The sequence below is a fragment of the Saimiri boliviensis genome, chromosome 2, assembly GCF_048565385.1.
Source record: "Saimiri boliviensis isolate mSaiBol1 chromosome 2, mSaiBol1.pri, whole genome shotgun sequence".
Classification (NCBI taxonomy): domain Eukaryota; kingdom Metazoa; phylum Chordata; class Mammalia; order Primates; family Cebidae; genus Saimiri; species Saimiri boliviensis.
In genome coordinates, this window is record NC_133450.1 from 193,759,142 (window position 1) to 193,773,995 (window position 14,854).

The window sequence follows — 14,854 nt, forward strand, 5'->3', positions numbered from 1 at the left end:
TTTATTTACCAAATTTTTCAATATTGGTGTTTCAATATATTTAATATGTGAAATTAGTAGAAAAAGCAGATTTTAGTTAAGAATTCCCCTTTGCTATTACAAATACTGAATGAAAGGATCTAAAGGCAAAAGCTTTACCCAACATTTGGAGTTAGCTTTTTTGATCATTTGGTTTCTAGGTTTAATATTAGTTACATAGTGGCTTTAGTGAACTTTAAAAAAAACTTTCCTCTTCTACCCACACAGTCTTATTTGAGTCCCTTAGTCAGTCAGCAAGCATGTTTGGAACAGTCCCTGGTGCTTTGCAAGGGTTCAGATTGCAGAACAGTCACATATGGGCATTTGTAGTTATAAATACTTGACCGTTCTCCAGGGGTGGAGTTTCCAACTCTTTAAACAACGCTGTTGCCTGTTACCAAGCTGACTTTTTGCTCTAAGTGCCAGAATTGATTGTGGTTAGGACACCTTTCGCTGAGAAATAAATAAAATGGAACATAATGGATCTGCTTCAAATGCTGATAAAATCCACCAGAATCGCCTATCAAGTGTTACGGAAGACGAAGACCAAGACGCTGCTCTTACCATTGTGACTGTGCTGGACAAAGTAGCCTCCATCGTGGACAGTGTGCAGGCAAGCCAGAAGAGAATAGAAGAGAGACACAGGGAAATGGAAAATGCCATAAAATCCGTCCAGATTGACCTGTTGAAGCTTTCACAGTCACATGGCAATACAGGCCATATCATTAACAAGTTGTTTGAGAAAACCCGAAAAGTCAGTGCTCACATTAAAGATGTGAAAGCTCGGGTGGAGAAGCAGCAAATTCATGTTAAAAAAGTTGAAGTCACGCAAGAGGAAATAATGAAGAAAAACAAATTCCGGGTGGTAATATTCCAGGTAAGCTTGTACTTGTGTTCAGCTTGCTTGTTATGTATGATCTCTTGCATCTTTTGATTGTAAAAAAATCATATCACAGGTTTCGAGTGTCACATGTTAACTATTGTATATATTAATACAATGGGGTTCTGTATTACAGAGATCTCAGGATAAAACCATTGCCGTGTTAACCAAAGTACTATCTATCATTTTGGTATTTTGAACTTCTCAACCATTTTGTGTAATATGAACTGTGGCTCATAGCTTAGGCTATTTCTTGCATTTGAAAGTTAATATTGGTAAGGCCCTTTCAGCATATTAGCCTTATTAGCTTGCTGCTCTCTCACAGACTTTGAAAATGTTCGAACTAAAACAGGATTCAGAAACCTCTAGTTTAAAACACTTCTTTGTTCTCTAAAAGAAGAAACTGACAACCAGTAGCTCCACAGTGTGGTTTTTTTTTTTTTTTTTTTTTTTTTTCCACTTACGTGGAGCATCTGTAAAGCCCTAAACAGCCCTAAACTTTTCAGAACGTGATTTGTATATTGAAGTTTTTACAGACAGATCACAATGATAGCTATTTCCCAATGAATATTGAAGCAATTATTGTTATTATAGTAGCAATATATTATACAAATATATGAGTCACGTAAATAATTCCTTATGTTTGATTACAAAATCTTTTTACTTAACTGATTTAATATAATTTTTTTTATGTGTGGTATTGTGTAATTAGCTAAGTTCCCATATTATTCTATGCTTGGCACTCATATTTTTGGAAATAGGAACATATTCATGGCAAATGCATATCTATGGTGTATTTTTAAAACTCTTACAGTTAAAAGGAAAAAAAATTGAACATTCCTTCACAGTAGAAAAATGGAAAACTGTGATTATCAGGCAGTTTACAAAACACAAATAAGAATAAAATTCTACTTTCACCTATTTAAATATTGGCAATTATTAAAACCTATACTTACAGGTTAATTTAAGGATTGGAAAAAAACACTTTCATATTTTGTTGGTAGAAATACTGATATAACATTTTCAAAAGGCAAATTTGGTAGTACATATTAAGAAATTTTAAAATTCACAAACTTTTTGGCCCCCAAATTTTATGTCAAAGAATTTGTTCTATGCATAAAATCAGGAATGTGTGCAGGGATGTTCCTCGGTGCATATGAAGTGTTATTTTTTTTAAATGACACCTGTATTTTAAAAACAAGTACTTATGTACATAGGGAAAAAACTCTAGAAGAATATAAGCTAAATGAAATAGGAACACAGTTGGATTATGTAGAAGATAATTTGTAAAACATGAGGGATGTGGCCTGTAACTCCCCACAACATTCTTTACACACTAGGCAATTCTCCATAGCCCTCTGTTGACTGATAAGGTTACACTGTGATGGTAAACTGGTATTTCAGATCTGTTTTTAAGAGCCTGTAGGTTATTCGGGAAAAATAATAGGGAAGAGAGTGAAGAGTTGCTTATTTCAAAGGTAGATAGGGCAGACTGTGCCATTTGAAATTCTTTATCATTTCCCTTTCCTTTCATGTCCCTGGAAGCCCTTCTATAGGCTTAAAAATTTGGGAAAAGAAGACAAAGCCTGGGCAATGTGACAAAACCCCGTCTCTATAAAAATTACAAAAGTTAACCAGGTGTGTTGTTGTGTGCCTGTGTTCCCTACTACTCAGGAGGCTAAGGTGGGAGGGTCACCTGAGCCTGGGGAGGTCAAGGCTACAGTGAGCCATGATTGTGCGACTGCACTCCTGCCTGGGTTAGATAGTGAGACCCTGTCTTAAGAAAAAAAAAATTGAAAAATTGAAAAAAATCAGTCATCTGATTTTCAGAGGCCAGTTCCAGTGTTGGTATATGTAGTGGGAAATGTAGTATCCATTCTTTGATTCACCTTCTGTAGGCATTCACAATTGTGGATGTATCTTACCCTCCACTGGCATGGGCGCATGGCCAGGAAACATACTTGGCATTCACCACTGCTCTGAACCTTTGTGCAAAGCAGTGGACTAAGTGCCAATCAAGATTTACAAAAGCAAGAGCAAAGAAGTTTCTGAAAAGTTTCCATTGACTCTGTTCATTGACATAACTCTGCTTTCAACTTTAAGATGTTTCTGTGTTCACCTGTTTAGTCCCTGTGACTTACTGCTAATTGTTCCTTTCTTTGATCCCTTGTAGTTATTTAAAGCAGCTGAGGGGTGCTAGTTTAGGTCACATCTCTTTTCTTGTAAGAAATAATGCCATAAAGATTCTGTATAATTAAGCTGTTCAGAGTAAGCAGCAGTTCATCAAAAAGTAATTGCTATCATTTATAATGGGAGAGCTTGTAGAGAAAAGATAAATGGACATAGAACTCTGATTCAAAGATGCATTCAGAGTGTTAGGACACTGTATACATGGTCACATGGTTATTCTTGGCAGTTAAAATTAGTTATAATTAATCATCATCATCAAGGTGTGAAAGTGGTTATATTCAGATTGCCCTTCTACTAAAATTAACTTGAAACCAAGCAATTCAGCCATAATTACTTTGAGAGCTTGTTTGGAGGTTCTAGCAGGGGAGCACAGCTACTTGTATACCCTTGAGCCAACAAGACCAGTCCTCCTCCATTGTAGATGGTCGTCGTTTTTGACCAAGTGTGTGGCTTCAGGAGGGACACATATGGAGCGGTGAGGGAGGAAGGGTCACCCGCCTAGTCAGCCAGATCAGCTGAATCAACCCTGGCCATCAGTGAGGTGACAGATATTGCAGTCAGATCGCCTTCACATCCCCTAGCTATATTACTTTGATGTTCAGTCCAGCCCACAGTACTCTGATGCACCGTATTCATTGTTATAAAAATGGTCTTTTTACCTGGAGTTTTATATTAAGAGACATAATTATATTTGGAAATCAACTATAATTCAACATCTGCAATCTTCAGTTACTGTAACAGTCTATTCACCATTAGTTCATGATATCTCGGTTTCATTGGAGTTGCAACAAATAGATCCACATAACAAGTACTTTTTTTTTGACTCTACCCCTGTTTTGTTTTATTTTAAAGCCTGATTTTATATTATTTGTTGTGTACGTAAAGAGGGGTATGTGATTCCTGGGTTAAGCTATATCTGATTTTTTCACAGCAGGATTGTGTTTTTTCCCCTACCTAACAGTAATTAACTTTTGGCTCTTTCCTTTTCTAATTATACCTTCTCAGGCCGTACCAACCCACATTGTGTTGCTGAAGCTACTCCCTGCAGCAGGTGTCAGGAAAGGAGAGGAATAATTCCGCTGCTTCTAACTGATTCATCAGAGAGTTATGAGACGCCTACCCCTGCCTTTTTTTAGCTCCTAAGCTCTCTAATCCTATAGCCAAAGAATTTAATTTTAAATAAATATCCAAAGAAATAAGGTTCCAGGGATATATTCTTGCTTATCAGGCTGATAGGTTTTAGAATATGCATAAATGTGTTTTGTATATATTTATATATTTTTTGATTGAATAGATTTAATCTGGATTTCATGTGGGAGCACAGTTTCTTTTAGAAATTTTAACTCGTGGTTCAGTTAAAAATCTCTTAATTTTTCAAGTTTTGTCTGTTTAGTTTTAGAAATGCTCCCTAAATAGTCAGTTGGGTTCCTCTAGCTGCTGCGGTTGGGCTGGCTCTCAAGGCCTCCGGTGTGAGTCATGTCCCAAATCCAATTCTCATCCTTATTTTTTTGACCTGTTTGGCACAATTAGACCTCCCTCTCCCCACCCCACCCCTTTCTCTCTCAAGAGACAGGGTCTTGCATTGTTGCCCAGGCTAGAGTTCTATCGTGCAATCATAGCTCACTGCAGCCTCCAACTCCTGGGGGAAAATGGTCTTCCGTCTTCAGCCTTCCAAGTAGCAGGGACTACAGGTGTGCACCGCCCTGCCTGGCTGCACTTTGAAATATTCGTAGTGATGAGGTCTCACTTTGTTGCCTGGACTGGTCTTGTCCTCAAGTGATCCTCCCGCCTTAGCCTCCCAAAGTGTTGGGATTACAGGCATGAACCACTGCACCCAGCCCCTCCCTTTCCTCTCGAAACTTTTCTCCTTGACTTCTGGGATTACTACTCAATTTGGGAGTTCCCCCTGCCTCACTGGCTGGTATTTGTCTTTTTTGTTTTTGTTGTTCTCATTTCTTCTTTTTACCAGTCCCAAATCCATGTTCGACACTCACATTCAAAAATTCTTAAAAAAATTTTTTTATAACATATTTGACAGCAAGACCTAAGTTGACCTGAAATTATTCAGTAAAAAAACTTGACCTAAATTAGCAGGAGGCTATAGTTTTTATCCCATCTTAGTGTGAATATTCATATATATATATTTTTTTGCCACAGAAATGTTTCTTCCAAGATCTTGCTGGGAATGTTATGTAATAAACCATATTATTTCCAAAGTCTGAAATATTCTGAATTCTGAAACACACTTTGGTGCCAAGGAGTTTTGAGTAAAACAGAGCATAGACCCATTCACTCAGTTTCTTGACGATCTCTCTCATTTGGTCTCATGACTTTAATTCCGTCATTACATCAATGACTCCTAAATTTGGATGTCTAGCCCAGCCCTCTCTTCTGAATTCCAGACTCATCTGCTCAGCTGCCTTCTCAGTGCCTGTGCTTGCATGGCTAGTGGGTGTCTCCAAGACAGCATGTTCAGACCCTATCCTTCCCCTCCAGTCTCTTCCTTCTGCCATCTCCCCTATCTCAGTTAATGGCAGATCTGTCCTTCATCTGCTCAGGCTATGTACTTGAGGGTCGTTCTTGACACTCTGGCACTGCACATCCAAATCTAGTGACAAATCTTGTTGGCTCCTACCTTCAAAGCAGCTCAAAATCAGACTGCTTCTCGCCCCCTCCCCTGTCAGCACCCTTATCCAGTACTCACTTGCATCAGTGCTCTCCGCCTGTTCTCCCTGCTTCTTTTCTTGCCCCACACTCTTTTCAGCAGTGATCCTTTTATAATGTTGGTCAGATCCTGGCACTATTCTCCTGCAAGCCATTAACTAATCAATCAATCAATTAATTATGGAGTCTTGCTCTGTTGCCCAGATTGGAGTGCAGTAGCATAATCTCAGTTCACTGCAACCTCCACCTCCTGGGTTTAAGTGATTCTTCTGTCTTAGCCTCCCGAGTAGCTGGGATTACAGCTATGTGTCATGACACCTGGCTAGTTTTTGTATTTTTAGTAGAGACTATTTCGCCATGTTGACCAGGCTGGTCTTGAACTCCTGACCTCAGGTGATCCTCCCATCTCGGTCTTCCGAAGTGCTGGGATTACAGGCATGAGCCCCCGTGCCCGGCTTCCTGCAAGCCTTTTAGAAGGCTTCCTTTTATGCTCAGAATAAAAGCCACTGCCCTCACCATTGGATACAGAGCCTTGCATGACCTGGGCCACCTGTTCTCTTTCTTACCCTTTTGTCTCCCCCTCTTCCCCCTGGATCACTCTGCTCTCATCACACGGCCCTCCCCACTGTTTCTCTGTTCTTCCCAGATCTACACACAGCCTTCAGGTCTAGGCTCAGGTGTCACCATATGAGTGAGGCCTTTCTGACCACCGTAGTTCAAACAGCACCTTTTTTGTCACTGCACGTACCCCTTCCCTGCTTTCGTTCTCACCTTAGCAGGTATCACCATCTAACATGCTATATAGATTTTACTTGTTTGTCTCTCTCCAAGAATATAAGCTCTTTGACTCTTCTGTCTTCAAAGAAGTTTTGCAGTTTCTAGAACCAGAAAATTTACTGCTTCGTGGTGGTGCTTAATAACTTGGTTGAAGGAGGCGGTACACCTGGTTTGGTCCAATAATCATTTATCGAGTGTGCTTACTACGTTCAAGACACTCTGATAGATGCTGGGCATAAAATGTAACATGATCTCTCCTTTTAAGGAATCTGGAGGCCTCCAGGAGACACATATTTTTGAGTAAAGCTCCAATTCAAACTGTGATACATGTTATAAACAGAGGTATATATGTGTAAATTTGAGATAGAGTTAGCCGTGTGGGGAAGTTGGGGACATTTGAATTGATTCTTGAAGAAAGATTTTGTTTATAAAGCCAAAAAGGGTAAAGGGGCACTTGAGATATCAGAAACTTCTGGGCATGGTAACATGTGCCTGTAGTCCCAGCTACTTGGGAGACAGAAGCAGGAGGATTCCTTGAGTCTAGGAGTTCCAGTCCAGCCTGAGCAACATAGTGAGATCCCGTCATTATGAAAAAAGGAAGATATCAGAAATCACTTATACATAGGCATAGAGGGATGAAAACATCTTGTGCTTGAGGAATTGAGAGTGATTGTATGTTTCTGGGCTGGAAGAGTGGGAAAGTGGGTTTAGCTAAAGCGGAGGAGCCTTCTAATCATACGGAAGAATTTGAACTTCCTTCTTTGAGTATTGGTGAGCTTTCCAAAGTTTAAAGCAGAGAAAAGATGTGATCAAAGCCAGGCTTTAGTAATATTTCTCAGACAGTACTTAGGTGATGTTCTGGAAGTAGAAGGATCAATGAGGAGGCATTATACAAGTTTACGACTGAGATGACAAGGGCCACAATCCAGACATTGGGAGAGGGAATGAGGAAGGAGGAGGAACAGATGAGTAGTTAGGCAGTATTATCGACAAAGCTTGGTGACCAGTTGGATATGGAATGAGAGGGAGAGGAAATATGTGGGATGATGATTCAGGAGTTTCTATGTTATTTGGCACCTGGATGAGTGTTAGTGATGAGAGGTACAGGAAAGAAGTAGAAATGGAGAGGATGGTGAATGGGCCTTGATTTTTGGACTTGCTGAGTTCGAGGTGACTGTTACCTCTCAAACTGTGGAGCAGTCTGCCTATCATTCACATATGTGTATTCATCTTAGGAGACAGGGGGAGTGAAGATAAAATACATGTGAGTTTATTTACAATTGGATCTGAAAAATGGAGTGGATAAGGTTGCTCAGGGTGAGCCTGGGAGATGAAGAAGAAGAAAGGGCCAAGGTAAGATAAACCTTAAGAAATGCTAACATTTAAGGAGTGGGCAGAGGATAAACAGCCTATGGCAGAGATTTACAAGTCATGGCCAGAAGGTAGAAGACCTGATCTCTAGTGCAAAGGAAGGACTAATATGCTTTGTTTTTCTCTCTCCTTCAGGAGAAGTTTCGGTGTCCGACATCTCTGTCTGTTGTTAAAGACAGAAACCTCACTGAGAATCAGGAAGAGGATGTCGATGATGTCTTTGATCCCCCAGTAGACCTCTCCTCGGATGAAGAATATTATGTTGAAGAAAGCAGATCTGCCAGGCTTAGGAAGTCAGGCAAGGAGCACATTGATAATATCAAGAAGGCGTTTTCCAAAGAAAACATGCAGAAGACACGGCAGAATTTTGACAAGAAAGTGAACAGAATTAGAACTAGAATAGTGACCCCGGAGAGGAGAGAAAGGCTAAGGCAGTCAGGAGAGAGGCTGAGACAGTCAGGAGAGAGGCTGAGACAGTCAGGGGAGAGGCTGAGACAGTCAGGAGAGAGGTTTAAGAAATCTATTTCTAATGCAGCTCCCTCCAAGGAAGCTTTTAAGATGCGTAGCCTCAGGAAAGGTAAGGACCGAACAGTGGCAGAAGGTGAGGAATGTGCCAGGGAGATGGGCGTGGACATCATTGCCAGGAGCGAATCTGTGGGTCCCATCAGTGAACTCTACTCTGATGAGCTCAGTGAACCAGAACATGCGGCAGCCAGGCCGGTGTATCCTGCCCATGAAGGAAGGGAAATCCCCACCCCTGAGCCTTTAAAAGTTACTTTTAAACCTCAGGTGAAAGTAGAGGATGATGAATCTCTTTTGTTAGATTTGAAGCAGTCATCATAAAGAGGAATTAAGTGTATCCTAAATATGAATCTCCTAATCATGCAGTTTTTGTTTGAATAGTGTGTAGTCATCTATATTTCTGTGCCATGTAGGAAAACATAAATGCTTTTTTTTCTTATATTTAAAATCTTGAGGGTAGTATAAATATTATATACATTTCCTTGTAACTTCCTTGGGAATTCTTCCCCCCACTGCACTGCCCCCCACCACCCGCCCCAAGGTTATGTGATTCCTGCAGCTTTTTCTCTTAGGTCACTCTTTCTCACGGCAGCTGTGGATTTTTTAGTTCTTTTCTCTTGTCCACCAGAAAAATAGTTTCCTAGGGTGGGTCAGTTACATGTTTGGTAAGGGCAACTTTGTGGCCATCATTTGCAAGTGAACTTTAAATACTGGTTAGGATTAATATTGTGGCCAACCTCAAAGGGGAGTAACTCACGTGTGGGTTGTATCATCCAAATATTCAGATCAACAGATTTGTTAGTAAATTAGCAGTCACACCCCTTTATTGATGCTTTCACATTAAATAATTGAAGTTCTGGACTTGAACATCTGCCTCTAGTATCATAGCTTTACTTACAAGAAAACCCTTGGCAAGTCATCTGTTTATTCTCATCAGTGAAGATGGAGAGGGTTGGCTGTGCTGTCCGCCTCAGAGGACTGTTGTGAAGATCAAAGGAAATGGTACACATTCTGGGGACTAAGAAGCACACCCAGAGAAGGCAAGCCTCACCAGTTCCTGAAAAAACAGAATCGAAAGAATTATACCCTCTGAAAAAGCCCTGAGCACCAATTGATGAGGTCCTAGGTTGGACAGAAACTAAAGTTGGTCTTCAGAAGACTTTTCACAGAATCAAGAGTAAAAAATAAATAACTGTTTGGGTGACCACTTTTTCATCAGACTAAAACTAAACCTTGGGTTTTAGTTGGGTCTCAAAGTGTTCCCTGGCTAAGTCCTTTCTGATTTCCTTTCAATTAAGATCTTCGGTGGACTGTAGTACTGCATTTGGCTGAGCAGTATGAGGATCATTGTGGCTGTGTTGTCAAGTGGGCCTTTCTAAAGTTGGCCCTGATGCATTGTGTTTGGAAGTGACCTCAAATATTCTTGTTTTTCTGAGTGTGCTCTTCAGGGCCCAACTGTCCAAAACAATGTTCATAGGAGTTAATCGTAGCGGCTTTGGGAGGAACCCAGATTCCCCTTGTTAGCTTTAGCTTGTTGAATCCAGAAATTAGAACAATGTCTATTGTTGCTAAAGAAAGAAAGAAATGGGCCAGGCACAGTGGCTCATGCAAGCAATCCCAGCCCTTTGGGAGGCTGAGGCGGGTGAATAACTTGAGGTCAGAAGTTCAAGACCAACCTGACCAATATGGTGAAACCCCGACTCTACTAAAAATACAAAAATTAGCTGGGTGTGGCGGCATGTGCCTGTCCCAGCTGCTTGGGAGGCTGAGACAGCAGAATTGCTTGAACCCAGGAGGTGGAGGTTGCAGTGAGCCAAGATTGTGCCACTGCATTCAAGCCTGGGTGACAGAGCAATACTCTGTCTCAAAAAAAAAAAAAAAAGAGGAAAGAAAGAAATGGTCATACTGGTTCTGTACTTATAGGATGTTCAATGTAGCATGTAGCATGGTGTTGTAATAGAGAAGAAATGATGGAATTGTTGAATTTGAAGAGTTGGGACAACAATCAGCTGTCCCACTTTTTTTCTCACTTTCAGATCAGTTTTTGGATAATCCTATGGTAGTTGGAGTAAGTATACACATCTACACATAGGCATACATAAATTGGCTTTAAAATATTTGACTCTGTTACCCAGATATTTGAGTTTTGGGAGTCTGATTCAGCATTGTTTCCTCTTCAACCTGCATGAATACATAAAATCATAAATTGTTCATCTTGTTACCTTTTTATATTGAAAATTAAAGTGTATACAGCATTGGATAACACTTTCAAATGAATAATTTTAAAATGTTTTTATAACATTTTGAAAGCTCTTAGATGACTAATCACATATTTTTTAGGAGCCATAATAAATTTGAATTTAAGAAAACATTGTTACAATGTTTGATATTAGTGTCCCATAAATATTTTTACTAATAATGCAAATAGTGAATGTAAAGAAGTTAACAAGTTTTTCTTTCTTCTAGCCCTATGCAGAATAAATATCAGTTGGCTGGAAATGTTTTTCTGCAAATATTACTGTCATGGAATTTTTGTAGTCAGTTTGCTTACTGACTCATTATATAACCAGACTTGACATTTTATGGAACATTTCACCTATAGCTGTATTTGAATTTTGATGAGGAAGGAGTTATAAGCTGGTCAGCTCTTCATCATGGTAGACTTGGTGCAACCCCAAAACACTAAGCAGTCTCATGTCCCTGGAGGTTTACGGTAAACTTGTACTGCTCTCTTGTTACTATAATTTTCCCTCCTCCACATTACTTCAGTCTCTCTTCATTTCTTCCCACATTTGGGACATTCTGAAATTCTTCATTCATAATTTATTATCTCTTTAACTTAATTTTCTTGATATAAAATAATGGGCTGTAAAACCACACATCTCATTTGATGTAAGAAATATTCTAGTCAGTGTTCCTATTTTAAAAGTTTTACATAACAGGGACAGATTATTTTACTTATTCATCTGTATTTTAGAAATTTTACATACCAGATTTTAAACAATGTATTGAAATGAAACCATTAGCAAGATTCCTTGGTCTGAGACAGAACAGTGCAGCATCTATAGACACCAGGGGGCATGGAACTACTCAAGATCTTCTGCAGAATAGACAGGATAGGGGAGGGCGTGCAAGTCTATCTTCTGAACTCGATGATCCACGTCTTTCCTCTGAGTGGGTGATAGCCTGATTCTAGCTTATTGGTTAGAGAAGCAGGGCAAACAACAAAATACATGAAAATTCAAGGCCAGGCATGGTAGTTCATACCTGTAATCCCAGCACTTTGGGAGGCCAAGTCAGGCAGATCACTTGAAGTCAGGAGTTCAAGACCAGTCTGGCCAACATGGTGAAATCCTGTCTCTACTAAAAAGACAAAAATTAGCTGGGCATGGTGGCGGGCGCCTGTAATTCCAGCTACTTGGGAAGCTGAGGCAGGAGAATTGCTTGAACTTGGGGAGTGGAGGTTGTAGTGAGCCAAGATCATGCCATTGCGCTCCAGTCTGGGCAACGGAGTGAGACTCCTCAAAAAAAAAAAAAAAGTAAATTCAGCTTGCTGAAAGTGTACTTGTTTGTGTGTGTGTGTGTGTGTGTGTGTGTGTGCGCGCGTGCGTGCCCTCAAGCCTCCATAAATTAAAAATACAAATCAAAAATACAAAACATTTCGATTTCATTCTTTGCCTTCCATGCACATTAAAGGGTTTGGTTTAGACCAAGACTGGTAGTTCATTGTGATTCCATCAGCTAAAAGGCATGGATTATGTTATGTAAAATATTCCACAGAACCATTGTTAACTGTGCAGTTCTATTAAATGAAGTCACTGGGCTCGTTTTTCTTCTGAGACATGTTTACTATAGCTTATTTTATTGAACCCTGCTAAGAAAATTATAGATCATGATCCCCAAATAGGCAGAACCATGACCATTATGGTCTCACCCTCAATTCTATTTGAATTTGGGGCATGCTATTCCCTGGTCTATAGTGAATTAAAAAAAAAACTTCATGCTAAATTTTGTGTGTTGTTCTTGTGGCCACCTCTGAGTTATGTTGTCTCAGGATTTATAGTTGTCCTTCTAGGTCAGGATCTGTCAGTGTATTTCATAAGCAGTGACTAGGAGATCTAGGGTAACCACAACTCACTGTGCATGTCTCAGGACATCCAAGGATCCCTGAGAGGGTAGACTGGAGTGGCAGAATGTCCTCACACTTCGAATTTACTTTGGGCATCTTCCTAGAATCAATTGCTTTTGTCAAAAGGCCCTCTCCAAATGCTCTGCTACTTGATGCCTTTGCCCATGCTGTATGTCTTGGAGCACTGCTTTTCCCTTTCATTCTGAGAGATGCCTTTCAAGTTCACTGAGAATGTCAATTTCTTAATTTTAGCTTTCCCTGGTCCCTTCATCCCCGAGGAAGGGCATGATTAATTACTCCACACACACACACACACACACACACACACACACACACATATATATACACACACACACACATATATATATACACACACATATATATATACATATATATACATACATATATATATATATATATATATATATATATATATACACACACACACACACATATGCACCAGATTCTATGTGAGGCACTGAGGATTCAAAGATGAATACAGGTTCCTACTTCCCCACCTCTTCCTACCCCATATCTCAGGTTCATAGTCCTGGGAGACAAGCAAACATTCAGCAGTGTGACTAGTGCTATGTATCAGATGGTGGAACCGTGGAGATAGAAGCTGTTTAGATTTACATCTGCCCTAGCACTTGCACTATATTAGTTTATTTATGTAACTCTCTTCTAGACTAGACTGTGCTTCTTAAGGTCAGGGACTCATTTTACTAATCTTTGGGTTGCCAGCACTTGGAGAGTGTCCCCCCATGTGCTAGCCATCTGTATTATGAATCCAGAGGTGAAAGATGTGGTCCCTGTGCTTAAGGAACTTTTCCCTTGGTGGAGGAGATAGATATACCATGCTCAGATTGAAGAAAGTATGATAGGGGCACATAAAGGAAAAATATCTCACAATCTGGGGAAAGGCTGTCAGAAAACTAGAGAAAGCATTGCTTAAGTTGGCATTTGAAGGCCATTTGAGTCAACTGAATAACAGAATTTAAGGCAAGATGCTGCTAGAGATACTGAATGAGGGCATCCTGAGATTTATGTCAAAGGCCATAGAGAGCCACTGAGAGATTTTAAAGGATATTCTGTTAACAGACCAGAGGCAGACGGACCAGTTGGTAGGGCCCTTGAATTTTTCCAGGTGAGAGGAGTGCCGAAACTAAGGCAGTAACTGAGCCATTGAGGGTCAGCTTGGCTGTGGGTCATGATGGAAACAAATGACTGCCGGGTTTCTGAGTTGGGCAAGTCACAAGTGGTGCCAGTCCCTGGGACAGGAAATGCAAGAGTGTTCTAAGACAGCTCTCTCTGGGTGCTTCTCTGTCTCTTCTCTGACAGCCTTCATTACTCGTCCCTCAATGTGGCTGATTAATGAAAGGGAATTATGCCTGTTCTCCAGAAGCTTCCCCACTAGAGGTCTGCCCAGTCTAGCCATCGTGGCTCTCGCCTATGCGTGAAGAAGCCTCCTTTGAGGGGACCCTTTCCTGGTTCTAGCAGGTGCCTTGCCTTCTCCACCAAGATGCCAAAGTCCTTGGGAAGCAGAACTGCCTTGCAGATCTAAGGCCATTTCCCATCTGTGTCTTTGCTCCAGGCCAGATTTCTATTTGCTGATTCTGTGGTCCAAAGAAAAGCTACTTCTGAGTCTTAGAATGGATTGTCATTTTCACAAGAACAGAAAACTACATGTTCTCACTCATAAGTGGGTGTTGAACAATGAGAATACATGGACACAGGGAGGGGAACATAACACACTGGGGCCTGTCGAGGGGATGGGGAGCCAGGGGAGGGGTAGTCGGGGGGTGCTGGGGATATTGGGGAAGGATAGCATTAGGAGAAATACCTAATGTAGATGACGGAGTGATGGATGCAGCAAACCACCATGGCACGTATATGCCTATGTAACAAACCTGCATGTTAGGCACATGTACCCCAGGACTTAAGTATAATAAATAAAAAGAAACAAAGAATGGATTGTTATTTTCTAATCTCATTTGTCGTTGGGCACCTGAGGATTCCAGACAAAGCTGTGCTTTATTCCATCTGACATCACAGTAACAGTTGTTGTGACCAGCTGCATAGGCCAGGGCCAATTGCCCAGGTTCACGTAGCTTCTCCAGTCAGCTGCCGCGGTGGCAGCAAGAGCCTCGGTCTCATTGTGGGTACTTGTTTGCAGATTGAATCCCTTTGTGTCTGTCACATTGGATCTGAGTCATGGCACAAAAAATGTATCAGGGGTTCAAGGTGGGTTTGATGCAACCTGTTCTTCCCCTCCAATTTAGTGGTTCATGAAGAGTTCATAC

At 40.6% G+C, this 14,854-nt stretch overlaps 1 protein-coding gene across 1 annotated transcript; it reads left to right on the plus strand.

Annotated features, from left to right (window-relative positions):
* Positions 1–80: 80 nt before the first annotated feature.
* CAVIN4 (caveolae associated protein 4) lies at positions 81–10,319 on the plus strand. The gene is made up of 2 exons (XM_003940091.4): positions 81–895; positions 8,036–10,319. The coding sequence occupies exons 1-2, from the start codon at positions 488–490 to the stop codon at positions 8,741–8,743; spliced, it is 1,116 nt and encodes a 371-aa protein (XP_003940140.1). The 5' UTR covers positions 81–487; the 3' UTR covers positions 8,744–10,319.
* Positions 10,320–14,854: the final 4,535 nt, after the last annotated feature.

Excerpts from the sequence above, each read along its gene's own strand:
- CAVIN4 (XM_003940091.4), top strand. The coding sequence starts at position 488 with ATGGAACATAATGGATCTGCTTCAAATGCTGATAAAATCCACCAGAAT. Across the intron at positions 896-8,035 it reads TCCGGGTGGTAATATTCCAG|GAGAAGTTTCGGTGTCCGAC; the intron begins GTAAGCTTGTAC and ends TCTCTCCTTCAG.